Source organism: Rattus norvegicus, chromosome 5 (genome assembly GCF_021556685.1).
Source record: "Rattus norvegicus strain SHRSP/BbbUtx chromosome 5, alternate assembly SHRSP_T2T, whole genome shotgun sequence".
Classification (NCBI taxonomy): Eukaryota; Metazoa; Chordata; class Mammalia; order Rodentia; family Muridae; genus Rattus; species Rattus norvegicus.
Genome location: NC_141538.1, coordinates 136659639 through 136681369, shown reverse-complemented (window position 1 = coordinate 136681369; position 21731 = coordinate 136659639). Strand labels below are relative to the sequence as shown.

At 51.6% G+C, this 21731-nt stretch overlaps 1 protein-coding gene and 1 long non-coding RNA gene across 25 annotated transcripts in view; both read left to right on the top strand.

The window, feature by feature from the left end:
- Rnf220 (ring finger protein 220) overlaps positions 1-21292 on the top strand; it is a 222030-nt gene extending 200738 nt beyond the window's left edge. For 3 of the 24 annotated variants that reach the window (XM_087550592.1, XM_087550593.1, XM_087550594.1), the window contains exons 6-15: positions 3964-4006; positions 7049-7092; positions 7504-7636; positions 14962-15058; positions 15226-15312; positions 15419-15474; positions 15586-15664; positions 19347-19455; positions 19570-19644; positions 20340-21291. In XM_087550592.1, the coding sequence (XP_087406718.1) occupies positions 3964-4006; positions 7049-7092; positions 7504-7636; positions 14962-15058; positions 15226-15312; positions 15419-15474; positions 15586-15664; positions 19347-19455; positions 19570-19644; positions 20340-20411 (795 nt within the window). In that variant the 3' untranslated portion in view covers positions 20412-21291. 24 annotated transcript variants of the gene reach the window in all.
- Positions 1-21731, top strand: part of LOC148005993 (uncharacterized) — a 1435680-nt gene that overhangs the window by 235062 nt on the left and 1178887 nt on the right. The window lies entirely within an intron of this gene.

Here is a 21731-nt window from a genome sequence, read left to right as displayed (position 1 = left end):
GCTCTTAACCGCTGAGCCATCTCTCCAGCCCTGCATTTGTTTAGATTTATCTTTATGTATATGAGTGCTTTTGCCTTTATATTCATGTGTGCATCGTGTGAATACCTCATGTCCTCAGAGGTCAAAAGAGGGAGTCAGATCCCCTGGAACTGGAGTTATAGATGGTTGTGAGCCACCACTTGGGTACTGGGGATTAGCTTGGATCCTCTGCAAAAACAGTTCCTTCTAAGTGCTGGGCCATCCCTCCAGCTCCTCATTAACTATTCTTGTTGACGGACATCTAGGCTGATTTGATTTCTTGTTACTGTAAATAATGTAGCAATAGTGGGTGTGCAGGATGTGTAGGATGTGCATGTGTGTCTGGGATAGGGTGTAAAGCCATGCCTGACTAGCCATTCCTTCACTTATGCTGCTCATTCAGAACTGGCCTCACATATTCACAGTTATACCGCCCCTGTTTCCTGCCCTGTCCACATTACATTCCCCCTCCCCCTCCCTCTCTTTCTTTGAAACAGGGGGACAATGGGATTTGAATCTCATGCATGCTAGGCAACCATTCTGGCTACTGAGCCACCTCTCACCTTCTAGTCTTAGCAGATGCTCTAAGTATCCCACTAAAACAGGGGCCAGTGCTGCAAGGCTTCTTGAAACCAGAATCTGGAAGTTACACAGCATCAATTCCATCACTATCTACTGGGCAAAGCCAGACCCAAAGTCAGTAAGGGAGGTGGGGAAATGCTGTTCTGGAGCAAACCCACAAAGAACAGCGATCACATTTAATCTCTCACAGGGAATCAGACTCTTAACTAGACTTGGAGTTCCTCCAAAGCAAAGACCTTGTCTTAGCCTTCCTTTGCTCCAGTGTTTATGTGGTTCCACTCCTATCCAGACCAGTGTCCTTGCCTTCATTATGGCTGAGTCTAAATGTGATGAAACAGAATTCGTAAGTTTCCAAGCACTGTAAAAGGGAAATCACACAACTCCAGCGGAGAAGATAATGCCGACCTGGGTTCCAGGAAAGCGTAGACATTCCTCTTAGAGAACAAGAGAGAAAAGATATTCTAGATAAAGGCCATACTGTGTGTAAAAGTGTTCTAGATAAATGCCATACTGTGCGTTAAGAGCACAAGAGATAGTATGTTGAGGGACCTGTGAGAGTTCAGTTTCTTTCTTTTTTTAAAAAAATAATTTCTTTGAATTTTTATTTTCTTTTTTCTTAAAGATTTATTTATTTTATGTATGTGAGTACACTGTTGCACATACTTCAGACACACCAGAAGAGGGCATCAGATCCCATTACAGATGGTTGTGAGCCACCATGTGGTTGCTGGGAATCAAACTCAGGACCTCTGGAAGGGCAGTCAGTGCTCTTAACCACTGAGCCATCTCTCCAGCTTCATTGAAAAGGAATATGCTCCCAGGATTAAAGCCAACCATTCCCTTGGATATGTTTTTGGAAAGTGAAATTGGCAGGACATGAAGCTGGATGCTAGCTAGGCATCTCCTGTTCTTTTCTGCCAATATGCTGGACTTTAGAAATCACTGACAGCTGGGCATTACCAACTACCCAGGAGGCTGAAATGGGACAGGTCGCAAGCTGAAGCCAGGTTGGGCTCAGGTTCAAGGTTCAACTTACATAGGCCCTGCTTCAAGCTGAAATAATGAAAGGTGACGGCCGTGTGGTTCAGTAGTAGAGCATTTGCTTAGCATATTCAAGGCTCCACTTTGGTTTAGTCCCTAACACTGGAAAAACGAAAAATCACTGAACTAGGCAGAGGGCATTGGTTTCTGGTTTGGATCCCTATTCATTTAACCCCTGCTGACTATCTAACCCACTTCAACCAAGATGCTACTTTACCCATGGCAACTCTCCAAGCTACAACTCTTGGTCTCCAGACTTTCCTAATAATATAACATGTGCGAAACAAGTTAAAATTTGAAACAGAAGCTGTATGTCCCATATGCTAGATTGTTCCTGGGTTAATCCAGATTTCCATTATTGTAACACATCCCCGAAGTGATCAGTTTATTTTGGCTCTGGGTTGGCCTAGTTGCTTTGAGTCTGTGATGACACAGAAGCCGTCTCACTAAGCCCTACCTCTTCCAGGTTCTACCGCCCTCCCAAGAGAACTAAGCCAGAGAGCAAGCCTTTAATACACCAGCCTTTTAGGGACACTCTGTGTTCCAGCTCTAGCAATTCCCCAGCTCTTTGTTGGCCTAGGGCTTGCCTCACACCTGCTATCCTGCTATCTCTGTCATGCTAAACCTATGTTTGGTGACTAGACAGAGGTGAACTGTCTTCCAAGAAAAGAAAATTTAAATAGTGAAAATACACATGATCCGAAAAAAGTTAAGGAGCTTTCTGAGAAAACTCAAGAGACAACAAATCCAGTAATGGGGTAGGAAAAAATGGAGCCTTGCCGGAGTCTGACAGATGCACAGCAGCAAGCAGTGATATCTGAACCAGAGCACAGTGTTCAAAAGATCTCTAAGTAGCTTTACGTGGCTGTTGGGGGGTTGTGGGGTGGGGGAGACACAAAGGATGGATAGGTGTGGTACAACAGACTGGATAAATGGCCAGGGCAGGGCACAGCACGTGGGTCAAGTTGCAGTTTTTCTGTGGTAAATCCTTGAAAGAGTGAAAGAAAAAGAAACGTTAATTTTGCAAGAAAGAAAGATCAGGTGTGAAGTGAGGAGGACTGGTTTTAGGGAGAGACCTTGGAGGTCAAGAAATGAGCAGCAAAACACCTGCAATTGAGAGTTAATATAAACAAAACGTTTGAAAACAAGGTAGTCACTGAAGAAATCCTGGGGGATGTCTTCCTATAGCTAGGAGACATTCTGGGCTCTGGGTTTGCCCAGATGAGCCTTACCAACTCCAACTCCGAAGTGGTCAGCCCACCAACGCAAATTTACACAAGCGAAGAGGTGGATGCAATCTTACAGGAGGCAAAGCTTCAGGTTGTATATGAGATAGACCCAAGGTGCAGACAAGAAAAATTTGAATATCTAAAGGTTGATTCCCAAGATCTAGAAGATTCAGTGTGAGGGATGAATGCTATTAAGGGAACCGCTGGAGTACACCTCAACAGGTGATACTGAGAACCCACGAGGAAGGCGCCTAGTCTGGATCGCTGTTAGCCTTATGGGCACGTGATGTTTATGGGAACTCCAGGAATGGCCTGCAGGCAAGGAAATGAAGGGTATCCTGAGCTGGGCTAGGGGTGTGAGGAAATCTTCCGGTTGGGCATTGGCGGAGATAGGCCCCGCAGATGACCGGGAATTGCTATGCTCTCTCCCTGGAAAAGCATCCCTTTGGAGGTGCTGCCCTAGGCCCGTGCACTTAATGCAGGAGCCTGGGCCGATCTCAGGGGCCGAAGGAGCATGGTGTGGTGGGAAGCACCAGTGGGCGGCCCAGGCTGGGGCGGAGAGTCCTTAGGGGCTGTGGGAGGGGCCGGAGGGGGGCGGCCCCAGCAGGTAGTTAACCCCTTTGCAAGCCGCAATTTCCTAGCCCGGGTCTGCCCACCCCCCACCTCCCACCCCGTGAACTTTCACCTCCAGCGCGTTACGGCGACGGATCACGTGATCAAGGCCAACATGGCCGCCGCCGCTGCTGGGAGCTGAAGTGCCGCCGCCGCCGGGCAGCCGGGGGGAATCCGCCGGCATCGCCGCCCTTGCCGGCCGGGCTGCTACGGGGCCCAGAGCGCCGGAAGCTGGGGCTGGGGCGGCACCGCGCGGCGGCCTCGGGCTCCCGTTAGAGCAGCCCGGGCGGCTATGCCGAGGGCCCGGAGCGGCCGGCGGAGCAGGGAGGCCGGCGGGAGGGAGGAAGTAGGTTTGTTTACGGGCTGTTTGGGGCGGGGCGGGCCTGGATGAGGGTCGGGTACTAGGGTACGGACCGGGACTCCAGGCCGCGTGTGACGCTCTGTTCTCTATTTTTTGCATCTGCCGGGGATTTTCTCCCAGACCTTCTTGCGAGTGCGAGCCAACCGGCAAACCCGACTGAATGGTGAGTCCGGTCCGGCCCCTCCCTCCGCCCCACCCCCGGCCTCCTCCCTCCTCCACTGCCCGCAGCTCCTGGCTTGCCTGGGTCTCTTCATCATCGGGCCAACTGACTTCTTGCAGTCACCACGTCTGAGAGTGCAAACCAAGGCTGCCGCCCTCAGTTTCCCCGTCTGTCTAATGGAGGGTTACGGTACTCAGCTCGTGCCCAAGTCTTTCTAAAGGTCCGAAAGAACCCTGGGGGACAATAAGTGTCGGAGAATGAGGAACAAGCTACACAATTCCACTCGGGAGCTCAGCTTTGAATTTGCAGACTGCTGGGACCTCACTATACAAGTCGGCAGGGCGCTGAGAATGTTTTTCTTCTAGTTTTTAATCAGTGCCCAGTAGTGTGAATGCAGCCTCTCTGCTGAGACTTGACAATGCAATGAGATCTGGAGTTCCCACGGCAACAGAACTAACTCGTCCCAGAGCTCTTTGAGTTATCAGTCGGCCCACATTTCACAAAGGTGATCAGCGTGGGCTCGACAGCTCTTAGAGGCCTTTTCTGAAAGCAGACCGCGTATGCACTACCTGGCGGTCCCCCTTTTTGGATTCAAACCTCTGGAGCATTCCTGTTTGCTGAACACAATTGAATGGTCCAGCTTTTTGTGCTGACTGAGGTGTGGTGTAAGTTGGGGTTCGCTGTAAAGGGCTTTAGGGTCTCTGGGCCAGCTGGTGAGTAAGAGCGTGGACGTTTAAGATCCCCAGCCCTTACCATTTGATTGCCACCTCCAGGCTTATCCCAGTGTGAAAAAGAGAAGAGTACTCATTGTAGGGCCAGTCCCAGCACCTCTGAGAGGAAAATACTACACGTTTTATTAATAAGGAAACTGAGGCTCTGGTAGTTGAAATCATGTGTTTCATACCACCAAATTAGTGTAGTGGCCATGATTAAAGTTTGATTATCCCTAAAACCTTTGCTGCTGCCGCCATATCAAATACTTTGACGTAGAGACAGCTTTAGGGACTGAACTGAACTCCCTACCACACTCAAGGAAGCTTGTTCAGGGCTTACAAGAACGGCGAGGGTAGAGCCAAGGCTGCCCTGCTGGCCTAGGACTTTCCACATGAAACCCAGCCCATCTGGATAGTTTTCTGGCGCTGCGAGAATTCCTGTGCTGACCTAGGTGTCCTGGGCAAGGGCAACATCTGGCAGTACCATGCTCAAAAATCTTCTTGTCTTGTTTTGTTTTGAGATGAGTGCTACCCCACCCCCACCCCCATGTAGCCCAGGCTAGCCTGGAACTTATAAGCGATCCTGAAGTCTCAGCCTCCTGAGTTGTAGGATCACGGGCATTGACCCACCATGCCCCGATTCAGTTACCGAGTTTTACAAACCAGGCTCTTACCAAAGAGATACCTTGAGACTAGGTGAGACTGTAGGAGACCTTTGTTGGCACACTACTCCACACTGCATTTCCAGAAACTTCATGGAGCCTCCCCCAGTGCCTTTCTTATGTCTTGCATGCTTTCTTTGTCCCTAGCTCGGCAGTGTCAAGCCTGCCTGAAATTCCAAGCAAGGCAGGGATCTGCATCTGTATGAACAAAGGGCCCAGAATATAGTCCCACATCTATAGTGAAACACAGGAATTGTAGAGATGAGTTAGACTCCAGACCTAGGCTCTAAACGTTCATGGGCAGTTCTTGTGGCCTGGTAAGCTCCCCTTTGGTTTGGCTCTTTCTAGGACTGCTGTCCTGCACTTAGAGAAACCTCCCACCTCAGATCCTCATCAGGCAAAAGGCTGGAGCCCTAGCAGACTCATGGAATTGGTCTCAGCAATAAGGCTGAGGTGGGCAGGCTCTGGGTACAAGGGGGCGTCCTAGATTGTAGAGTCAGGCCTGATTTCTTGTCTTGCCTTTGATACCTGTGGAGTACTTAGACATGTTCCTTGGTAAGGTCTCTTCATCTGTTACGATGTAGGAAGACAACCACTGCTTCAAGATATAGGTGTAAGTGAGCCTCTCTGAGGTACTGGCTCTTAGACTACCACCAGGAGACCTCTAACCTTTAGCAAACAGACTCTCACCTGTGTTTCCCTCCCCTGACCCTTCAGGGTCACCATAACCTGAGAACGTTCTTCCTGGCCCCTCAATAGCAAACCTTCCCCTCCTTGACAATCTCCCTAACCTTTCCACCATCAGTCTGGTCTTAGAGTGGCCATCACTTATCCTGCTGCATTCTGGGAGTGGCAAAAGGGAAAGAATCTCTTACTTTGACCCCTTCCTGCTTCCATGACAGGAGGGCTGCAGAAAAGGATTAGTGAGCTAATTAGAAATGATCGCATCTCTCAGCATTAATTAGCAGTGCTGTGGGCTTGCAGTGTGCACTTTGGAACTGAGCCCCCTTTGGGACACCATGGCAGGCAGGCAGGCCTCTGCCTCTGGGGCCTGCCAGCCCTCTGTACTAATTAGAGGTGATGGGACAGGTTTAGGTAAGCACTAAAGCCTGTCTTCTCCAGGTACCCTGGGTCCTCTGCCTGCCTGCCCAAAGGCTAACCCAGACTCTATACTTTTACAACTGGGCCTCAGTCTCTTTTCATGTAAAATGGGATCATCAGAGATACTGTTCTCTCCTGATCTTAAGAGGTATGCTAGGTGCCATACTTGGGGGCGTTTTGCCCTGGAGCAAAGAAAGTTCTAAAGGGTGAGTAGATTAGATCAAGTCAAGCTTTAGACTAGTCTAGGACTCTAACCAAGAACATGTTCTCTAGGTTTGTCTTTCCAAAGCCTGAGTGAGTGGTCTTCTGGGGACAGGCATGACTGCAGGGAGTTTCTCCACCTACTGGACTCACTGAGCACTGCAGCTAGGAAGGGGGGGTTACACTTGAACAGATACTTCCTGGCCCACCAAGGAGCAAGCCTGGGCCCCTGAGGACAGCAGGCACTGAACAAAAGGCTAACGACTGGCAGCAGGGCAGGCTGTGTCAGCTCTCCTGCGACACTGATGTTCAGAGCTACAGTGGCCATCAGCTTACTTCTCTGCTTTATTTTCTGTTTCTCCATGCAGCTCGGATTGGGAAAATGAAACGGAGGAAGCAAGATGAAGGGCAGGTATGTCCCCTGTGCAGCCGCCCCCTGGCAGGATCGGAGCAGGAGATGAGTAGGCATGTGGAGCATTGCCTTTCTAAGGTAGAGGGGCTGCGGCCATCCACCTCCTTCCTCTCCCTCCCCTGACACTTGCTGCTGACCGCTCCTGCTCTCTGGGCTCCTGGGGGATCCTGGGGGCTCAGCAGCTTCTCTGCTCTTTGCTCTTCTGCTTTTGTTCCCACTCATTCCCTGTTTTGGCTCCTGTGGAAAGTTTTGGGGAAGAGGCATAGGTCTTTGATTGCCACATGGGTGTGTTTCAAGGGAGCCCATTTGGTATTCTGAAGCAGGGGCCAGGGCTGTCTGTGCCTTCCTTGCAGGCTTTGGGAGCAGGGAGGGAGGGCCTGGCCCTGCATGATCCTGCTTTGCTCTTCACAGAGGGAAGGCTCCTGCGTGGCTGAGGATGACGCCGTGGACATCGAGCATGAGAACAGCAACCGCTTTGAGGAGTATGAGTGGTGTGGGCAGAAGCGGATACGGGCCACCACGCTCCTGGAAGGTGGCTTCCGAGGTATAAAGCAGCTGACAACTTGGGCGGTGGCACTCTGGTGACCAGGTCACTGCTGGTAGCTGGTCATCATTCCCACCACGTGGGAGCCATTGCTCGTGGGACTCCTTTGTGACCGTGCTGCTGCCTGTGATGCGCATATTAAAGTGGATGTATTTGGGTGGGAAATGGAATTGTGAGGCTGCAAGCTAGCAATGACGAGGGGGGCGCCCGGCCTCGGGTGATGCATTGAAGGTGACAGCCAAGCCGCGTTAGCACCTGCATAAAATATTAAAGGGACGGTTATGCATTTATCACTCCATCCCTCTTAAGGCTGATAAATGAGAATCCAGCAACCTGCTGTACACCTCCAGCACTAGGGGCCCTCAGGGCTTCTAGGCAAACACATTGGATTTTCCTCCTCCTCCCCAGTTCTATGTCAGGGAAATCAGTTACAGAGGAGAGAGTGAGTTATGGCAAAATTTGACCTCCCATGAGCTTCATTGGTGAATCTAATTTTAGCTCTGATCCCATCTCTTCTCCCATGGCGCCCTCTGCCCTGAAGGAAGAGGGGCCTGTGCTCAGCTGCTCCCTGCTTCCCTTGGGCTCTCCCCAATTGCTGCAGAAGAGTCTGCAGGGCCCCGCTCGTCTCTGCTGCCTTCCCAGCTCCTTGAGACAAGGGTTGGCCCCTGGATGAGACAGAAGAATTGGTTAGGTGCCCAGGGTCAGTGTCCTTGTCAAGCTCTGACACCATGAGCAAGAGGAAGGTAGCTGCTGCTTGGCTTAGCTCTCTCCTCTTTCTAGGTAAAAGCACAGCTGGCACTGCAGTCTGTGGTCATTACGAGAGCCAGGCTGCATCCCATCTGCCTCCTGTTTTTCTGGGCAAAACCCTTGTGAGTGCCACTGTGTGTGGTCTCTGGGGAATCTCACAGCAACCTTGAAGGAGGACCTTTGCCTCTTAGATCCATGACACCTGGGCTCATGCTGAGATCAAGTTTCTGCAGTGCCATCCAGTGCAGATGGGTCACTGTGCCTCTGGGCTTGCATGTTGCCCACCAATCTCAAGAGGGTTAAACCAAACTGTTCCCCACACACACACACATCCCCCCCCTCCAGGTAGACAGCCTTAGTTGTCATTGCACAGAGCGTTTCTGTCATAGGGCTCTAGTGGCTCTGAAACCTTGCAAGATTGAGCGGTGGAGCTTGTGAGCCCCAGAATTATACACATGGGTGCTAGGGTGTGTGTTCAGGTGTGGAAGGCAGTCCTGCTGAGTCAGTTCTGGAAGGCTGTTCTGGATTAGTTCGGCTATCAGCTGCAGCCACAGCTGCTCAGGTTTCTTGGCACGGAATCAGACCTGATGGCTCTTGGGCTCCTGGAGTGTCTGAATGGGTCAGGCTGCACAGGGCCTACTGCTTAAGCAAAGTCTGTCTGCACGGGGATGCACCAGTCGATGGGTGGGAGAGGCCCTTAGGCCTCGGGTAGGTATCATTTTTCTGGGTGTGTTTACACTGTGAGGTTGTTCCTTTCAAGAATTCCTGAGGGGAGTTCAAAGAGGGCTTTTCTTTGAGCGATTTGGAGAGCGGGAATGAGAGTGAGACTTGAAGAGGGAATGGGGCCGGAGGGGCCTTTATCTGCAGAGAATTGCTCCAGCTTTCCTGATAGAAGCTGCTGCCGCCTCTTAAACAGCTTAGTGCAGTCAAAAGACAGGCTGACTTGAAAGGCTGTTTTACAGCGAGATCAGCGGGGGCCACGAGGCAGAGAGTGGAGCAATGGAGGCTGAGCCTCCTCAGTGGGAGGGGGCTATCAAAGAGAGGCCCTGGCGGATCCTGACTGCCTCTGCCCCTGAAGCCCATCTGCAAAAGCTGGCCATCTGTCACCTACCCTCCCTGGCCAGGACCAATAGGCCCAACTCTGGGGGGGTTGGGTGTGGCCCTGCCAGGCTTCTGGTGTCAGTGCAGTGCATTGATCGCCCGCCGGGCGGGCTGGGCCGCAAGCTGGGCAGCTCCTGCTTAATGTGATTGAAAGGCAGTTAAAATGGCGGTGACCTTTTCAGGAGGAATTAGATTGCCTGCCAAGACCGGTTAGAGGGAGTGATAACACCAGCTGAAGAAGCTGCCCAGCCGACTTCAGAGAGAGGGAGGCAGAGGCAGGATGAGCAGGAGAGTAGTGAGGCCCATTTAAGCTGTACTGTGCGTGCTGACAACAGAGATTGCTGTCCTTGTTAGATATGAAAGAATTGAAGAACTGATAAGTCCCAGTATCCCTTCATTCCCCATCCCTCCTCCCAGACTAGGGTCCCTTCGTCATCCTCGACAAAGCTCCCTGCGTGGGTCAGATCAGCTGCCTTGAGTGTAATCTACTATGGGAGGCAGTGGTCAAGCAAGAGTCTTGGTGAAGACACTTGGCTTAGAAGAACAGGTCGAGAGCATGAGAGCTTAGGGTTAATGACAAGGAGGTTCAGTGTCTCAGGACAAAAGAGAACATCAAGGGAAGTCTGTCTACAAATAGATTCTTATTTATTTAGTGACAAGATCTCACTATGTCACCCCAGCCGGCTTGGAACTCACTGCATAGATGAAACTGGCCTCAGAGATTCATCTGCCTCTGCATCCTAATAAACAGATTAAGAAACAAAACCTGAGGAAATAAGGAAAGTCTTCTGGAGAAGGTGGGGGAGAGAAAGCCTCAGATCTCTGAGCACTCTTTGGGCTGTGCACCTCAGCTGCCAATTGCTTCCTTGAAACCTGAGGTCTTCACACTGCTATAGTGGTATTTGCATATGGGTAGTACCCAGGGCCCAGCACGGCTTCTAAAGATAACAATTAGGATAAAAGATGCTTTTCTGGGATACTCTTCCAAACCTAGGCAGGCCAGATGTCTTCAGGCCAGAGAAACGGGCCACAAGGGAGGCTGGCAGCCTTGGGATAAAGGTGAGAAGCTATGTGACCTCCATTGTCAAGGCACCATGTGACCAGTGAGCAAGAGATCACTTTCCCTCTCCCAACCTCCTCCATGTCTTAGCAAGAAAGGTGTTGGGTGCTGGGCTATAAGCCCTCCTTTGTATTGGTTGCCTATAAGAAGTCACTTGTCTGGATTTAGGGAAGCCAGAACTTGGTACAACTAAAAGGAAGTCTGCTCAAAGGTCGTGAAAAAGCTTGGTTTTAAATAAGGTGGCTATGATGTTGTGGACCAGGGGTGGTAAGATGGTTCATTTTCCAGGATGATGCTCAGGAAGTGGGACGTGTCTGTCTGCACCTTTGTCTATGAGCCCTGGCTGAAGCCTTGAAGGAATCCAGCACAAAGCCCCTCTCAGACAGGGTAGCAAAGGCTGGAGACAGTGGTACACTTCTTTAATCCCAGCACACCTGACACAGAGGCAAGTGGGTCTCTGTAATTTTGAAGCCAGCTTGATCTACATAGTGGGTTCTAGACCAGCCAGAGCTACAAAGTCTTTGTGTGTGTGCGTGCGTGCGTGCGTCTTGGGTTGGGGGAGGGTGCTAAGACAGTGGTTATGGAGGGCTGCTATCCTGCCAGATCTTGCCTAGGGTACCATCTTTCCTGAATTTCTGTTTTAAATTAAGGCTCGGTCTAAGTACCCTGCAATTTAAGTTCCTGAGAGAACAACATGGGAAGGCAGCTTCAGCGTATCTCTTTTAAATAACTTGACAAAATTTAGTCAACAGATTATGGAGCAAGAGTGTGAAAGGTGTGACTCCATAGGCATGGGCCAAGATGGGAGCCCTAGTGGCAAAATTGTCTCTGATTGCCACTGTGCTCCCCAGCCCTGTGGGTGGCACATGTTGAAACAGTACACCACTGGAAACAAGGTATAGGTGGCTGCCTTGTGACCCTGCACCACCTTCAGTTTATGGTGGCTGCCTGTTGGGAGGGGTGTGGCTAGGAGCAAGGCTTCTTCTGTCCCCTGCGGCAGTGGACAGGATTTAATCACCTTTGGGAACACGATTGTTAAGCTGGCACAGAGGGAGTGCCAGCAGAAAGAGCAAGTATCAATGGTTTTAAGCAGCGTCTGTCTCTCTGACTCTCCTGATGTGAGGCAGTGAAACGCGTTATCGAGAAGGCCCGGAAAGTGGCTAAGTGCGTTTGACACACGCCAACTCCCTGCCTCCACACTGGATAATTGCATTGTCAACTGTTCAGCGAGGTGGCAGGTGACACTGCAGGCCGATTGATTGTCCCGCATCGTAGCTCCCCAGACTGTCAGCTCCCCAATCGATGGCGTTTACACAAGACACCGTAACTGCATCTGTAACTAATTCCAGTGTAAAACTCCCCGGAAACTGCTGCCCCTGCCCTCCCTGTAGGCGAGCACTGGGCTCTAGAAGCCCCAAGACTTTCCTTTCTCCCCAAGCTCTGGTTTGGTTGGGAGCAGCAGGTGAGGAAATCAATGGTTCCTTTTTTGTGGTTTCAGGTTCCAGGATGTTACTGCCCCCAGTAAACGGGCATCTCTAGTTTCTCAATCGATCATTTGATCAATTGATTAAATTAACACTGATTCTCCCCCCCTCAGTGGCTCAGGAAGAAATGAGTTTATGAGAGCAGGGTCATTTTCATAGAATTTAGACTTCCATATCATTTTGGCACTTAGCTGGGCTCCAAGCATTCACTTGAGGAAAGGGGACTGTGCCAGGCACTATTGACCATCAGACTTGGTTTGCCAACCATTTTGTCCTTTTCATTTGGAGCAGAGCCATCGCAGAGGGCCCTCCCTGGTGACCAGCAGCTGGTCTGGATCATCTTGGAGGTCCTAGGGACCAAGTTGTTCTCTGCGTAGCAGCAGCAGGAGCTTGTCGCCTGCACTTCCCAGAGCTGCATGGAAGAGGGGCCAGAGACTTGGAAGGGAGCAGTCTGTGCCATCTTGCCTCTGAGTACTGGTTTGGGATATTCCAGCAGCTGAGAACATAGAATGACTGTGGAGCCTTCCTCTCCAAGATTGAGGAGGGGCAAGCTGGCAGGGGTGCTTTCGGCATAAAACAGCTTTATGGCCGTTTCTTTTTATTATGATTCTGCCAGAAGTCAGCAAGTGACATTTCATTAAGAAAATAAAGTTTAATGTGCTGGGAAGGAGGTTGAAGCAGGTTGGGGCTAGTGCTGGAGTAAAATTGGTGGTGGCAGCCTGCTTGGAACACCTGTGGGGATAGGGAGAGGTTCCCCACATCTGTCTCAGCTGGGGGATGGGACGAGTATCGAGTAGAAGACTGCTCGGGCCAGAGGAAGAAAGGCCTTCTCTTAGCTAGCAAGATATATCATGCCCGCCCTTTTTGCTCCTTGGTGAGAACAACAGAAAGTTGCTGCCAAACTGGGGCAACTCTTGATAAATTTCTCTGAGCACTTCCTTGTGGTACAAGGTTAGTAAGACATTGAACAATATTAATATTGTCAGTATTCAGCCAGTACTGCCATGGTGTGTGGTGTAGATGAGTGGAGTCAGGCTTGTGACCCATGGTAAGGAACGGTATTGGTGCAATAAATACGATCATGAGTTGGAGTGGACATCAAGGAAGGGACAGGTATGTATCAGTACGTGAGGAAGTCACCACTCAGACAGACACCCAAAGATGGGGACCAGACACTAAAACTGTCCACACCAGGCCAGGTAGAACGGCCTCCAAAAGGTTGAGAGAGTGTAGGAGGTGGAAGGTCATTCCTTCAGCACGAGGAAAGCATGTGAGCTCAGAGGTGGTACTGAAGAGCTCTTTCATGGCTCCCACCCACAAGCATGGCTAAGCTAGGCTGGGCAGGAGTCTGAGGCTGCTCCTGAACTGCATGCACTTGGGACTGGAGGCTGGCGGGGTTTGGCAGGGCTTATGGGGTGCGGGCTGTAAGTGAACCTGATAGCTACATTCTGATTGATGGCGGAGTTTGTCTCCCAAACTGTCAGAGGGTTTATAGAGGTGCCACTCACCCTCAGGGTGGGAATTGCTTGTCAGGACACCTGGCTGTGAATAGGAGACAGAGCTGTAACTTGGTGTTTTCTCAGCTTAATGGCTCTGTTGCTGACCTGCCTGCTGCCTCAAGTGTGTCAGTCCTTCTGGGTAGGCACCAAATGAGGATAGAGCCTAGGCACTGACTAGCTTCAGGGGTTAGTAGATGGAATGACTCGTCCAGTGTAGACTAAAGGGAAAAGGGAAAAGCTACTGCCTGAAAGCGCATCTGACGAACTGAGCAGCAGGGTGGGGAGTCCTTAGATGTGACTAGGACGGGCAGTCTCAGTGTCTACACACGGGAGTTCTAGAGCCATGTGACCAGGTTGGATCCTGGCCTGGTGCATGCAGTGGGAGCCAGCGATGGCTATGGAGCAGGGAGGACTCGTCAGACTGTGTGGCTGAGTGGGCTGAGGCAAGAAGAACGCATTTCTGAGGTTAGTGGGCAGAGCTCTAAGCTTCCTCTTTGATGCAGAAAATTCTGCTTCTGAACCTTTTGGGGAAAGTCCTTCATTTTCCTTTGTCCCTGGCAGAGCTGCTGGTCTGGCTTGTAAGATGTTCCTTGAGACCCACAAGGACAACGATGCAGGGACAGCTCTTTGGTCTCCAACCTTGGCCTGTGGGAAAATGTTGAGGAGTCAGACCACTTGGCATATGAGGCAGGCTTGGTGAAGCCTCAGTAGCTCATCCTTTGCTTTAGCCAAGAGCCAAATGCCCTCTGGGGATCAGCAGAGTCTGGCCTCAGCCTGCCCTGCCCAGCCTAGTTGCCTTGTGACTGCTCTGAGAGGCAGGTGTGCATGTGGAACCTCCCTTGTCTGTCCCTTTCTAATCCCTTTCTAACTACACTTGTCCAGGAATCTGGGCTGTGTGAGGTGGAGATGAATAATTAATGTCAAGCGCTTCAGACACCAAATATTTGAACAGCTGCCTGGTGTTTTTGCTGGCAAAGGACCTGGTGGCCCAAATCAGGATGTTGGCTGGGGGTCCTACTCTATGGCTCTGATTGGCCTTGGCCAGCCTTTTCTCCTCTGGGTCTCAAGCTAGACAGTGAGATAGAAGGATGCTCAGGTCCTAGTTGGGAGTGACCTTTCGGATCTGAGTTTCTCTACCCTTGTTCTGCTCTTCCTGGAACTGGAAGGCAGATGTAGGGAGGCCTGTCACAGTGTCCTCTAAGGGCCACATACAGTATGTGAATGTGCGAGTTTATAAGCAGAGACATCCTGGAGCTGCATGCGGTACATTTAAAGGTTAGGGAGGGATTCAGAGAAAGGGGTGGAAACAATCAGGAACAACCTGCATGTCTGCCTGTATGTCTCATCTCGGACCTAATTCCTCCTGAGAGCAGCAGAAAGGGAGCTCCTGGCCTAGTTGTTGGCCTCTGGCCCTTAACACTCTGCTTCCCACAGGCTCCGGCTTCGTTATGTGCAGTGGTAAAGAGAATCCAGACAGTGATGCTGACCTGGATGTGGATGGAGATGACACTCTGGAGTATGGGAAACCACAGTATCCTTGGGGCAAAGTGGGACAAGAACAAAAGTAGCAGAGCCTCCAAAACCTAATCATCCTCCTGGAGCCAGGCACGGTGTGGGCCAGGGTGGGGGGTGCTCCTGAGGAGTCAGCCCTGTGTTCTACTGCAACCTTGGGTCTATTGTCCTTGACCACCATGCCAGATACACAGAGGCTGATGTCATCCCATGCACAGGAGAAGAGCCTGGTGAAGCCAAGGAGAGAGAGGCACTCCGGGGCGCAGTCCTAAAGCAAGTGTGGGCAAAGGCGTGGGCAGTTTGTGTGGAGGGATCCCTGGAGGCAGGACTCAGCTGTCCTGCAGGCCTCGCTTAGTTCTTTCTCCTTCCTTTCCTCTAGTGGTGGCCCCCCGAGCACCCGCATCACACCTGAGTTCTCTAAATGGGCCAGTGATGGTAAGTTCTGACCCAGATGAGCAGGATTGGGGTGGGGGAGAACATCTTTGATGATGGTGACTGTCTCAGTCCTCGGCACTTACCTGTGCTGTTGAACTTTTGTCCCTACAGAGATGCCGTCCACCAGCAATGGTGAAAGCAGCAAGCAGGAAGCCATGCAGAAGACCTGCAAGAACAGTGACATTGAGAAGTAAGTATGGCTGGCTGGGCAAGGGGCTGGGAAAGGTTTGCAAGCAGAAAGGCCTGCTGCCAAGGCTTCTGGCCCTCTGAGGACAGCTCAGTCCTGCTGCCCTGGGCACACAGCCGCAGTGGAGCCCAGCTGGTGCTGTGTGACTTTGTGAATTGATCACTGGGCCATGGCCCTGGGAGCCTTGGTGGAGAGGAACAGTACTTCCCTGCCCGCTGTAGCTGCCCCCGAGAGTGGAATGTGATGTATGGCCGCCCAGCCCAGCCAGTGCATTTGATTCATCTCCAGTTTCTGTTTCTTAATCGGGAGCTAAATTGGTTTCATTTTTCTTGTCCCGGGTGGCGCTTGCAGCAGGTTTTAGGCAGGAGCAGTGGTCTCATCACTTCCAGTAGGAACTTTGGCCCAGGTTCTGCAGCAGAGGAAAAGGAGAGCCATTGTTCCTTTACTCAGGGCTTCTGGACAGCGCCACAGGATTTGAGATCAGTGGCCATCCTGCTACCTTTCCAGAAGCCTAAAAAGGGCCCAGTACTGGCCCCAGGAAGTGCAGTTGTCCAGTGTGGGCTGCCTGGAGTGGCTGCCATTGGCCATTGCTTGTCTCTGAACCTGCCCCTCCCTCCAGCCGGAGGGTAGGTTGCCTGGGGTTAAAGGGTAGCCTCTTCATTCTAGGGCCAGTGTTCCATCTTGCCTCCTGCCAGAAGAGTGGCCTGCAGGCCAGTGCAGGGCTGGGTCGGTGGCCTGGGTCACCTCCCATTTGTTTCCCTCCATTTTGTGTTGTCATAAATTCATTCCAGCCCGTTGTGCTTGATCAGTTTATCTCGGCCGGGGCCGCAAGTGCTGCTGGCATGATGTATGGGCCGCAGCGCAGGGCCCGGCTGCCCATGAATCACCGCAGCTGCTCCGTGTCAGCGCCGGAGCGGGCCATACGGATTCGGTGCAGCCAGCTTAGGGAGGGGGGGTGACGTATGGATGTTTATTTAATAATTCTCTCCTACTCCAGCTGAGCGGGGCGGGCGGGGCTGTAAGAAGCGCCCACCCTCGTCTGGAGGGGCTGCTCATAAATCAGAAAGACAAGATCATTAATCAAGGATGGCGCCCGAGGGAGAGGCAGGGGCCAGAGCCAGTGGCCATCCATGAAGGTGCTGCCCACCCAAGGCTGGGGGACGTCAGCTTTTCTGTCCCACCTGTGTGAGCACAGGCTCCAGTGGGTGGGGCACTCTAGGACAAGGTGGGGACTGATTGCTGCTATACAGAGCATATCTCCGTCAGAGCCACCAGGATTGGTCTCTTCAGTCCTCATCATAGTCCAGTTCACAAAGTACAGTCCATTTTATACCCGGGAAAGGGGGAAGAAGGGGCCAGGCTTCCTCCAGAAGTCTGACCACAGCATCCATGCCCTAAAAGGGCTCAGAAGAAGCTCACAGCCATGCCAGCCAGATGAGAGGAGTGTGTGTACTGAGGAGTTCATTCTGGAGCGGTACTCTAGCCCTGTGTGGCTCTGAAGGTCTCAGGCTGACTGGGAAAGCATGGCTCCTCATCCGAGTGGAAAATTGGCCCATCTACACAGGATGGTCCATACAGCGTTGAGCAAAATGCCAGAGATGCTAGCTGTGTGAGTGCTAGTGAGCAAGAGGAGGATGAAGGCTTCCCAGACTCTTGAGATTGAGTGAGGAGCTCCAAGGAATCTGCCCACACTACAGAGCTGGCACAAGCCCTTTCGGTGTCCCTGGAGAATGGAGTTATGGGCCCATTGGATACAGCTACCAGAGAGACACATTCTGCATTGCCGCTCATGTCCTAAAAAAGGAGATGAAATTGTTGTACATTGACTGTTACTACTAAATGGTCATATATCCCTGTAATCTCAACACTGCAGAGGCTGAGAAAAGAGGAATATGAGTTTGAGGCTAACTTAAACTACGTAGTAAATTTGAGGTTAACCTTGGATATGCAGTGAGACAAAGCAGTAAACATGTTCCCATGACCTTCCCTATGTGTATTCCTGACCATCATGTCAGTAGTCACAGACCATCTAAGTTCTGCAGCTTTGTGAGCACATTGTCCCCACGGTAGCTGGACACCCCTTGCTCCAGAATGCCACCTCAGTCCAGTCTTGATCGAATGCATCTTTTAGACCTCCCTCATTCTGTCCCATCCCACCCTCCCCCCAGCTGCTCACAGCCGGCTCCTCTGCCAGCTGGAGGAGTCACCTCGCCCTGCCCGCTTGCCTGCCAGTCTGCACGGGCCCATGGGCTGCCTGGTCTCTTTCTACCATTCATTCTTGACCTGGAGACACCTCTCCTTGTAAGCAGTATGGACTTGTTCTGCCCCAGCCTGGGCAGGCTTCCTCAGCTCTTCACATAGAAGCGAGCATCAAGTACTGCGTACATTTTAGCTGTTTGTTTCCTATCGTCATTTCCTAAGGCACTACTCCTCGCTCATTGTTGCTGCTGGTCTGCATGAATGAAGGTTGAGCTGGCCAGTGTTTTCTCATGCTCACATGCCCCAAGTAGGGCTTATGCCACCAGTAAATGTCATTAACGATGTGTTTTGGTAGTGAGCCTTTGCCTTCAGGAAACTCCACCTTCAGAGTTTAGGTTAGAGTGAGCCCTAGAAACCATAAGGATGAGGGACAGGGTGTAGCTCAGGTGGATGGATGCTTTCCCATGTTCAAAGCCCTGGGTGTGGGGTTGGGGATTTAGCTCAGTGGTAGAGCGCTTGCCTAGGAAGTGCAAGGCCCTGGGTTCGGTCCCCAGCTCCGAAAAAAAACCAAAAAAAAAAAAAAAAAAGCCCTGGGTGTAATCCCAGCACTAAGAAGGAAGGACAGGGAATACTTTTTTTTTTTTAAAGATTTATTCATTTATTATATATAAGTACACTGTAGCTGTCTTCAGACACACCAGAAGCGGGCACAGATCTCCTTACAGATGGTTGTGAGCCACCATGTGGTTGCTGGGAATTGAACTCAGGACCTCTGGAAGAGCAGTCGGGTGCTCTTAACTGCTGAGCCATCTCTCCAGCCCCGGGGAATACTTTTTTAAATGCCATGATGAAATCTCAGACTTTATATGTTCATCTAAAAAACAAAGAGGGGCCAGAGAGCCCAATGTGTGGAGCACATTGGCTGCTCCGTCAGAGGTGGGGTTCAGTTTCCAGCACCCGCAGCTCACAGCCATCTGTAACTCCAGTTCCAAGGGATCTGATGCCCTCTTCTGGCCTCCACAGACACAACACCTATATGCATAAAATGAAATTTTGTTTTGTTTTATTTCTTTTTGTGAGTTTTCTTGTCGTTGTTTGTTTTCGAGACAGAGTTTCTCTGTGTAACAGAGCCTGCTTGTCCTAGAACTTTCTCTGTAGACCAGGCTGGCCTTAAACTCAGAGATCTGCCTGCCTCTGCCTCCCAAATGCTGGGATTAAAAGGATGCGCTGCCACCACCTGGCCAGTGAGACCGTTTCTTTAAAAAGACAAACAAACTAATACCCGGGAACATGGACAAAGGCCACAGCATAGTGGTGTATGGTAAGAGCAGGCCCAGAGAGCGCAGAACCTGGGGAGAGAGGCAGGTCACGGAGTCTAGCTCTCCAGGAGTAGTTGGCAGGTGGAGATGTTGAGAAGAGGTTCTCCATGGGATTCTGGGTTGAAGATCGCACCACCTTGCTACCCCACTGTGCACTGTCTTTACAGAATCACCGAAGATTCAGCTGTAACTACCTTTGAGGCTCTAAAGGCTCGGGTCAGGGAGCTTGAACGGCAGCTATCTCGGGGTGACCGATACAAATGCCTCATCTGCATGGTAAGTAGGGAGGGGTCAGGGCGTGCTCTTGGTCAGATCCATGCCCTGTGGGGTTAGGAAGGTCAGAGGGTGAGCCTACTTCAGCCACCCTTTCTCTGCCCACCTCCTCCCTAGGACTCATACTCAATGCCGCTGACGTCGATCCAGTGTTGGCATGTGCACTGTGAAGAGTGTTGGCTTCGGACTCTGGTGAGGTGGCATGGAACTGAGTGGGTGGGCAGCTGTTAGTGGCACTGTCCAGATGTTCACGTTTGTAATTGCACCTGCTTGAGGGAGGCAAAGAGCAGCCTGAACTCAGGAATTCACCCCCCAAGTTGAATATGTTGTCTGCACCCTCATTTTGGGTTTGTTCAGTTCTCCCCTCCACGCACTCATGCATGTGCCCTCCTTCCCAAGTAGGCCCCGACGCATCACATAGTGGTGAGACCCCAGGTCAGAAAGATGCTGGTACTGGGTAAGCCAGACTAGGGCCTCCACCCCTCCCCCTCCCATTACTAAGCTCCTTCTGCTCCTGCCCTGTTCTTAGCTCGGGAGCAGCCATTAAAATGTCGCCCGGAGACAGCAATAAAAGGCCCGGACGTGGGCTCTGTGTCCTGATCAAAGGCCGCATGTAATCTCGTTAGGGCCAGGCAGCCACAGCTGGACCCAGCCTTGTTCTCATTACCGGGGCTCCTGCTGTGGGGCTGGCCAGGCGGTTTGATCCTGGCGTCTCCCCAACACAGGAGCACGTCTGCCTGCTCACAGGCAACCCATGCATCCCTTGCCTGGCTGACAAGAATGAGGACCCAGCACAAACTGAAGGACAGACATGACTGCAGGCCCAGTGCTCGTGTGTAAACACAGGTCATGTCGGGTCTGAGCTCTCCCCTTTATTCTCTCTTCAGGGTGCCAAGAAGCTCTGCCCTCAGTGCAACACCATCACAGCCCCTGGAGACCTGCGGAGGATCTACTTATGAGCTAGCTGTCCAGGCAGGCCCTGCCTCGAGCAAACCCCTGCTCCAGCCTCTGTGACAGTGACCGCCCCTCCCCCCTTGTACATACTTGCACACAGGTCCCCCGTGTACATACATGCATATACACACCCAAACACACATAGAGGACTCTGGAGCCAGAGTGGAACAGCCCTGCCTGCTTGTTCCTTCTGAACTTGGGGACCATGCCTCTTTGGACTCTGTTTCCAGGGTTGGCAGGAAGGTGGTTTGGGAAGTATAGCAGGACGAGGCTCCTGAGATCCATCCCCGAGACTGACTGACAGACACGCAAACACCAGACTGAAGCACATGTAATATAGACTGTGTATGTTTACAATGTTGTGTATAAATGGGACACTTTGCCCTCTACCACCTTCCCCTTTGGGTGTATGATTTTCTTCTTTTATAATGACTCCTGGAAGCAGTGCCCCTTCAGGGCTGGCTGGGGGCTCGGCCCAACCACCTCTTAGGGTGCCTGCCTCTTCCTCTCCCATGGCATCCCTTCCCTTCCCCATGTGCTCAGTGTTCAGTGGTGTATATTTCTTCTCCCAAACACGGGGCGTGTGCCCCGAGGGGTCTGATCCTCTCCTTAGTCTTAGCTCATGGGGCTCCTCATGAGGAGCTGGGGGTAGGGTGGAATGGGACCAAGCAGGAACAGGCTGCAGGCTGGCTGGCTGAGGGTGCCTGGCTGCCCAGCCTGCTGTTGAGAACCACCCCTGGGGTAGACACTGCTCCCAGGGGAAGTGCTGGCCCCGCCCCTGTGTGGGCCCTGTGGTGTGATGCTGTGTCTGTATATTCTATACAAAGGTACTTGTCCTTTCCCTTTGTAAACTACATTTGACATGGATTAAAACAGTATAAACCAGCTGCTGTCTGTGTTTGCAGGGGTCTGACGGGAGGGAAGGCGGTGATCCTGTGCAGCATGCCCTGTAGTGTGTGAAGCCATGGGGGTGGGGGCATCCGGGGGCATCAGCAGGTATGTGGGGGTAGGGCTAAGAATCTGGGCTCCTGGCTATTGATGGGTAGGGGCTCTAGGTTAATTCCTTATCGATGTAGAATCGTCAGCTCATTAATCACAAAAGAGGTCAGAGCTTGGGGTACAGAGGGGATGTAAGCTCTAGTCCCCAACCTAGGGCAGAAGCAGCTACAGACAATTCAGACAAGCTCTGGGTCTCTTACCTTTTCAGTTCCCTGAAATGTGTCATGGGTCACCTGAGTAAGGGTATAATTCCTGCCTGATCCTCAGGTAAAAACAAACCAAGTGCAGGACTGTTAGGTTGCCGGGACTGCAGATAGAGCACCTTG